This window comes from Cyprinodon variegatus, unplaced genomic scaffold, assembly GCF_000732505.1.
Source record: "Cyprinodon variegatus isolate N-32 unplaced genomic scaffold, C_variegatus-1.0 Scaffold11, whole genome shotgun sequence".
NCBI classification, from domain to species: Eukaryota; Metazoa; Chordata; class Actinopteri; order Cyprinodontiformes; family Cyprinodontidae; genus Cyprinodon; species Cyprinodon variegatus.
In genome coordinates, this window is record NW_015150464.1 from 2,049,833 (window position 1) to 2,058,612 (window position 8,780).

An 8,780-nucleotide genomic window follows, 5' to 3' on the forward strand; every position below is an offset into this window, starting at 1 on the left:
TCTTTTACCTCCTCAATTCAAGAACAAATGCACTTATTTTAAGAAAAAATTACTTATCTACATTTAGATTTTTTGCAGTGTGGAGAACGTTGAAGACACCTGATCTAGACATAAGTAAAAATTTCTTAAATTAAGTGTATTTACCCTTAATTTGAGTTGGTAAATTAGGTAGTTTGCCAATGGAATGAGCATTTTTACTCTTAAAATAAGATAATTAGATAATATGCACTTGAAATAAGACAATGCAAATGCGTTTTCTTATTTTAAGTGTAAATTGTCTTGTTCCATTGGCACCATGTCTATTTTACCTCCTCAATCCAAGAACATATACACTTATTTTAAGAAAAAATGACTTATCTAGATTTTGTTTAGCTGCATCACGGTGGCTCAGATGTGCACTGCAAAACTATCTAAAAATGAGTAAAAATGTCTTAAATTAAGTGTATTCACCCTTAATTTGAGCAGATAAATAAGATGATTTGCCAATGGAGTGAGTATTTTTACTCTTAAAATAAGGTAATTAGATATTATGCACTTGATATAAGACAATGCAGTTGTTTTTTTCTTATTTTAAATGTAAATTGTCTTGTTCCATTGACAAAGTGTCTCACTTACATCTGTAATTCAAGACAAAATGAACTTATTTTAAGAAAAAATGACTTATTTAGATTAAATTTTTTGCAGTGTGACTGTTTCAGACTCACCTTCCCGGCCCGGTGGGCTGACAGGCTGATGAGCGGCTCTTTAGTTTTGCTCCCCGTGTCCTGGTCTATTCCAATCATCTGGCACCTTCCACACCGACCTGCAACCTTTGGGTTTATCACAAAGAGAACACATTCACCGCTGAAAGACATCCTGCTTCCATCAGGTGTTCTGAGGCTGTTTGTCTCACCGTGCATGCTCACCATGAATCGTGTGTTGCCAATAATCAAGTGTGACCAATTATCCTCTTCAAAGGGCTCTGCTCCAGCTATGACTAAATTGGCACGGAAGCGCCTGATGACACTCTGTGCGTCGAGGAGCTGATCGCCCTCACAGCCGTCCTGCCTGAGGGAGGGGAGCATGTGTGCAAATGACATGTTTTTTTGTTTTTTTTTTGCATGCGTATAAAAAGAGCTCTGTGATGTAAATGAGCGGACGTCAGCGCGTCCGGGAGCAAAGGGGGGAGTTTGGAATAACTGTGTTGTGTTCCAACCTGCTGCTCATTAGATCCTGAATGAGCTCCACGCTGGCACGGTTGATCAAGAGATACTGAGCTTCATTCACCAGGGAGAGGAGCGGGGAGTCAGCAGCTAGGAGAGAAAGATTTTATATCACTGCAAAGATTCCAGGAAAAACATTCTCATTAACAGCTTTTGCACACTGCTTCCACAAAACAAGTGGAAAAAGAGGTTGTTCGCTTTTTACGACAGAAAAAGCGGATAGAAAAGGTGATTTTATTTGATTGGTCGACGCTGAATCAAATGCTTACTGTAAAAAATGACAGACAGATACACCAGAGCACCTATTGTCACATGTGTAACTTCATCTCCTACATTGTTTCTAAACTAAAAGCAGAAATCCACCCGGCTTCCTTAAAAAAATAACATTTTCTTTTCTTGTCGTTCTTCCAACTCCAGATTTATTGAAAGCATAACTAATAGTTGTTCTACTAGAATAGTAGATTTCCACACCTAAGCTGCAGAGACGGGTAATACCTAGTTACATTTACTTAATTACTTTTACTATAGTAACCTTTTAAACAAAACTATACCTTTATGAGTAGTTTTACTGCATAATACTTTTATGAGGTATTGCTACTGATTCTTCCCACTATGACTAACTCCACTGAATGAAGAACAAGCACATTTAAACAAAAATGCTTGTGGATAAAAAGCTTAATTTTATCTAAAATAACTAGAGCTGCAACTAACGATTATTTTGCAAATCAATTAATCTGTTGATTATTTTTTCGATAATCCATTAATAATCCAAGGTTCTTTTACCAGGTGAAACAAAACTTTTTCCACTTCTTGATTTTTTTTTTTATCTTAAATGCAAAAGTTTAGATATATATATATTTTTTAACAATCTTGGTATAATTTCAGCTCTAAGTGGGTCGCTTTGTCAGCTAAAGGCATGCTCTACAGTCTTTATACTCCATTTAATAATTAACCGATTACTACATTACCTGGGGATTATTTCAATAATCATTTAATCACGATTAATCTGATTTAATGTTTCAGCCCTAAAAAAAATGACTATTTATGTTGTAAACAAGCTTTGTTGTCTTAATCCTAATCATAAAATCTCTATGTTCAAAGTAATCTACTCTAAAAAGTGTAAATTGTGACTGGAGGCAGTTTACTCCAACATCCAGTTTATTACACACTTTATTGGTTTTAGAGGTTTTATATTGAAAACAGATTTAGAAAAGTGCTCCCTCTACTTTAGCCTATTATTTTTCATTTTTTTCATTTTATTTTCATTTCTAAAACAATAGAAATCGCAACAACAGTTATATTTAGGTGTTTCTGATTACATCATTTTAAGGAGAAATTAGTTATTCAGGACTTCTGGAGTCTTCTTTATAATCGAGTAATTTCTTGGTAGGCCACTTTTCATTTTTAATAAAGGTAAAATATGTTAAAGTAGTGCTACTCTCGCGGAAATCTAATTTCTGGGTACTCACTCCACCTATACTTAGCTGTAGATCCCTCCAGCTCCCCTAGAGAGACCATGGGCCCCTCAGAAGCTTGTCTGGTTTGTCCCTTCATGGCTCAGCTTTATATCTTAGGTGGACCTTCATGTCTTGGTAGGTTTACAGTGGATCTGTCATCTCATGATGGATTTAAAACAACTCTGAGTTGTTCAAAATTTAGGACAACTTTTTAAACCAACATCGTCTTTGATCGATCTGCTATGTTTCACTGTTCTCATTATAATATTTCTCATATAATATCCTCCAACAATGTTCTCTTAGGGCTTCACAGGAGAGCTGGATTTAAACTGAGATTGAATTAATCTCAGGAGAATTCTGTGTACTGATAAGAGAACCTGCTGGTGGCACTGGAGGATCGGACAAAAAAAAAGCAAGCTTAATGCATTATTTTTCTTCCACTTTACAATATCCATCCATCCAATCTATCCATCCATCCATACATCTTCTTCCGCTTATTTGGGGTCGCGTCGCGGGGGTAGCGGAGACCCAGACGTCCCTCTCCCCAGCCACTTGGTCCAGCACCTCTGGGGGAATCCCAAGGCGTTCCCAGCCCAGGCGAGAAACATAGTCCCTCCAGCGTGTCCTGAGTCTCCCCCTGGGCCTCCTCCCGGTTGGACGTGCCTGGAACACCTCACCAGGGTGCCCTCACTGGGCTGCCACCTTATCGTTGTGGAGGGGTTTTGAGTGTCCCAATGACCTTAGGAGCTATGCTGTCTGGTGGCTTTATGTCCCCCAGTAGGGTCACCCAAGGCAGACAGGTCCTAGGTGAGCGACCAGACAAAGAGCAGCCTAAAGACCTCTTATGATGAGTAAGACAAATGGACCAAGTGTTCCCTCACCCGGACACTGGTCACCGCGGCCACATTCTGGAGCCAGAACTGGAGGTAGGGCACACTGGTGAGCGCCTGGTGACCGTGTTTTTACCCAAGCCCGGCCGGGCGAAGCCCAAAGAGGGCTCACCACCTGTAGGAGGGGCCAAAGGGGTCGGGTGCAATGTGTGATGGGTGGCAGTCGAGGGCGGGGACCTTGGCATTCTGAACCTTCACAGTAATGTGTTACTTTTTTTTTTCAATTGGATAATTTAGGCAAATAAAGAAGGAAATGACATATTTAGGGTAGTGTAGCTGCCTTCTTTAACATTCTAAAACACTCCAAGCATTAGTCTGATTCAGCTGCAGAGGGTTTTATTCCTGAGTAAAGGCTGTCTGAGCTAGTGAACCCAGTTTAGGAAGGTTTCAGAGTGGGGTTATAGCCAAGATGATGCCATCCAGACGATCTCACGCTGGGGTTGGAGACAAAACATTCAAAAGAAAGCCTGGATTACAAAATGACGAAAGACAAAGGTCTGTTCCAGTAATGAAGGATCAGCGAAAATGATGTATCTGCTGCACAGTGGGGGAAATGGATGGGAGAGATATTAGATTTTTTTCTTTTGGTTTAAGATGAAAAAACTTTGATTTCAGAATCCATATTTTCTATTAGAAGCCCAAAAATACTCAGAACTAAATTTTAACATTCGGTTCATTAGTGCCAGATTTTTGGATCATATCTTGGTGGTTTAAAAGCAATAATAAAATGTATTTCTTGTTTTAATTGTTTATTAATTTGGTATTTGTTGTTATTACAACTGCAGGTTTTAATAACTGTGCTTTCACTGGGTCAGGGTGCAAAAAGTATAAAATTGTTGCCTTTAAGCGCTCCCTCACCAGCATGGAAAACATCATGATTTGAAGGAGAAAATCCTGCCCTCAAACTTTTAAGGGAAATAAGACCGTAATAATACATGATTACCAGCACAATTGAACTGTAAAACAAACAAATCTGTAAGAGGAAAGTAAAGTACGTTTCCTTTTGATTTCTGCACTTCAAAGAGAGAAACATTTTCTGTCAGGAAATTTCAGACTCATAAAACCCAAAAAGATCACAGAGTTCAAGCTGCTCTAAGGCAGATTAAACCAAAATATCCTTAAAGCTTCAGGGAAAAATATACATTTAGTCAAAAAAACAAAACAGGAAACCAATACTTCAACAAAACAACATCATACCCACAGTAAAACATGGGGGTAGTAGCATCATTCTATGGGGTTTATTTTCTTCTGATGAAATTTTAAAATGTTTTTTTTTAAACTTGCAAGCAACATGAATTGTCCTGAGGTTTGTAAATTCACAAACTCCTGAAAATACACCAAAAGCTGGCAGATGTGTTCGAGTCGATACAGAAATCTTTCAGACCAATGAAACGCAGCGTTGTGTATGATGTCAATATGTCAACGAAAGGTGGAAGGCTAAAGCAAAACAAACATGGCTGCGCCGCTTTTAGCTGAAATAACCTCTTTTATTTTTTGGAAACTGAAAAAAATTACGTAATTTTTACCTTTATGCATGGGAAGAAGGTTACACTTTCTCCCAACTGGATTTGGTAAGAGTGTGATTTATTTAACCCTATAAAAATAAATGAAGAATGTGATACGTCTCAGCTTCTACTGCTGCTGTGATTGGCCGAAAAACTCCACATGGGAGGCAGGTACCCAATCAGCTTGAAGAATTGAACGGAATGTCCCTCCCTTTAGGGAACAGGAAGATTTCCAGAACGATAAATGCAGAATTCAAATGAATTACACTTATTAATCTTGTGCCAAATTAGCAGTTTTTGACAACAAAGATGAAAATTATAAACATTCCAAAATTTTTGTAGTCCCAAAACCTTCAGGTTAACTGTTGCTGGGATTAATTAAAGAGCTGCTTAAATAAACCACTGGCTTTAAAGGGTCCTTTAAAGAACAATGAAGATAATCATTTCTAGGCTTTCATTAGAAATCACCATCCCATATGTTGCTGGAGTCTCTAAAAAAGTCAAGAGGATTTTCTCCAAACACAAAATCCTTGTACATTTCAAACCAAACAAACCAGTTAAACAGAGACTAGTGCATCCTAAAGACAAAACCCCCAGACCAAATATGAGTGGATGGGTATTTGCAGTTCAATGTAGTGAGGAATGCTCTGATCTTTATATTGGATAAACAAAACAACCTCTCCATAAATGCATAGCCCAACAAAGAAGAGGGAACTCCTCGTGTCCAGACTCGCGGAACATCTACACCTTATGAACAAAGGACATGAGGTGGACCAGAATGGTAAATGGTAAATGGCATGTACTTATATAGCGCCTTTTTTCAAGTCAGGAGACTTGACCAAAGCACTTTACACTACATTGATTCACCCATTCACGCACAAACTGATGGTGGCAAGCTACATTATAGCCACAGCTGCCCTGGGGCTCACTGACAGAAGGGGGGCTGCCGTACACTGGCGCCACCGGGCCTTCTGACCACCATCAGTAGACAATGCAGGTGAAGCATCCTACCCAAAGACACAAAACACTGAAAGTCGGAGTCGGGGCTTGAACCATCAATCCTTCGATTTCAGGGCAAACTCCTACATCCAACGCCACTGTCGCCCATTTTGGACAAAGAAAATAGGTGGTTTGAGAGGGGTGTCAAGGAAGCCATTTATGTTAAGAAAGAAAAACCAACCTTAAACAGGTGGACTCAGATTTCAGCTTTCAAAAAACTACAATGCAGCAATTGAGTTGATTCCTTCCTGCTATCATCGCAACCCCAACCCCTTTATAGGGGAACATAAGACCTCATCCTAGGCCAACAATGCCCTTTAACAACCCCGCTTTCAGAGACATAGACAAGTATGAGGCATTGCAGGCTAACAAAAGAAGCCAAACGACCCCCATTCCAAAGGGGTGGACCCGTTTGTCTGTTTCAATTTGCATGTTTTCTAAGCCAAAACAAGGATTTGTTGGGCTACTTTATAAAGCGTCAAACTCAACGCTATTCCTGACATTTTGAATTGAAAAAGCTTCCTGGATGGGAAGAGAAACGTCTTTAAACTTGGAAACAAAGTCTAATGTTTTTTTTTTTTTTTTTTTACTTTTTTGGAATCTCGTAAAAAAATGCATACAAAAGGTAAAGCTGATTTGATTTCGCTGCCAATTTAATGGATGCCTGAATTGTTACTAAATCTGATACCCACCACTGCAATGCTATTTTTAGGCTCTTGGTTACAGAGACGGTTACAATTTACCATTAATGGTAAACAGTTACACCATTTTTTAACTTTCCAATTTGGTTCTATAAGCTGCCGGCAGATATTAACAGTGTGCAACAATGTCCATGTCTTCTTTTTAGACCCAAAAAGGACTCAGCAAAACTATCATGGCAACACTTGGTCTATACTGTTTTATTTGAAGGTGAATATATGTTTATTAATGTTGTTTTCATAGGCTTAGTAAAATAGACCACTTTAAGGGTATTAGCTGCATAGTCAGAGCTGGTAGCCCTCAAAGTCTTTAAGTTTAGTTTGTTTATTTTTCATTTCAGTCATAAAGGACAGGTTACAATTACAAATATAACATGTTTGGTAATGATTTACAGTGGTTTTAGCTTTTTGGGTCATAATTTAAATAAAATGTTAACAGGGAAGTGTCAGAATACAGCAATTATGATTATTAATGTTAATTATTACATTTGGTTGTCATGTAAAGACAAACATTTCTGATGATTATTTGTTTAAGTCTAAGGTTGCAGCCAGTCAGATGTGTTGATATGAGCTGGAAGGAGGTCGATCATGCAGGTCAAGAGCTTCTGTGGAGGAGAGCTGTAGCTTTCTCCTTCATAACCATGGGGAGGTTCTACGTTGAAAAAAAAAAAAATCAGCATTCGATCCACTAAAGGAGAGTTCATAACCCGAAAGCAGCACATGTCCTCTTCATTTTTCAGTATGGATCCTTCTGCCTGACTAATTCCTCTAGAGTAATTATCTCTTTATTATTTCTGACAAGCAGAGGAGACTGGAAACTTAGAAACTCCTTTAAACGTCCAAATATTCTTCTATATGTAAGACTTTAGTGATGATCAGCTGCTGCTGTTATTAGTTTAATTTTGGAGTGAAATTAGAGCGATATTTCCTGCTAAAAGTATAATAATCAGGCGTATGGGCATGATTTATTAACATTTATGGAGAGATCAACAAAAGTCCGACCTTCATAACTTGTTCCTGGAACAGCAGCTGTTTTAAAAGTCGCAAAGGCACCCAGAATATATTGATCGCTGTAACTCATAATGAGTCCATTATCAGAAAATATGGAATTACAAAGCTGGAGAGGAGACTAAAGTAGAATCTACTTGCCGCTAAAGTAACATATAAATCTGCAGAAAACACTATGTGAGAGAAAACATGGGGGTATTGATTTCATTATCTGGAGCTGAAAACAACTGAGCAATTTGTGGCATAAAACCTACAAATATCCCAAAGCTGAAGCAGAACTCACTTATGAACATAAGGCAGAGGGTAGGAGGGGTATTTATCTAATGGTTCATTATAACTAGAATTTTTTTTTATTATGAAAATGATTGTGATAATAAATCCTAATCGATTATGCTTCAAAAACAACCGAATTGACAGTTTTCTCCACTTAATTGGCTTCAAGAGGCATAGAAATCAATATTAGTGTTGCGCTGATCCAATTTTTTTGGCCCCAATACTCGATACCTGGCTGTGCAGTATCGGCCGATACCGATACCATCTGTTTGAAATTGATGTGTGTGATTAATCATTCATAATTTATGTTGTTGTTTAGGTAAAAACTTTAAATGAGTAAATTCATGTGTGTGTTATAAGATAAAATACGGGTTAATGTTATTTTATAAGTTTGTTATTTTCTGCGCTGTTATGTTTAGCCAGGAACCAATGTTCATACTTGTGTACGACTACGTTAAAATTAATAGAATCTACACTATGAAGTTGGATTGCAAAGCCTGATGCAAGCGTGTGAAGAACCTCTCTTCATGACAAGCGGCTAATGAGGTATTATTATTTGTTTTAAAGGCATACTATGCAACATTTGTCAGTTAATTAATGTGTTCCATAACGTTTTGGATGATTAAATGAGTCATTTCAGATCGAAAAAAGGTTTTCTCGGCCGCCCTGGTGGTCTGTAGGGGAAATACCGTACTTGCAATTGCAGGAGACCTCAGCCCGCGCCCACAGGCTCAGAAGTCTCGTGCAT

General features: G+C 38.2%; 1 protein-coding gene across 1 annotated transcript in view; it reads right to left on the reverse strand.

The window, feature by feature from the left end:
- mocos (molybdenum cofactor sulfurase) overlaps nt 1-8,780 on the reverse strand; it is a 27,281-nt gene that overhangs the window by 2,012 nt on the left and 16,489 nt on the right. Inside the window, exons 12-14 of the mRNA XM_015380202.1 lie at nt 1,196-1,292; nt 906-1,047; nt 705-809 (exon numbers count right to left, since the gene is read on the reverse strand). Of these exons, the coding sequence (XP_015235688.1) occupies nt 705-809; nt 906-1,047; nt 1,196-1,292 (344 nt within the window). The remainder of the gene's footprint in view (nt 1-704; nt 810-905; nt 1,048-1,195; nt 1,293-8,780) is intronic.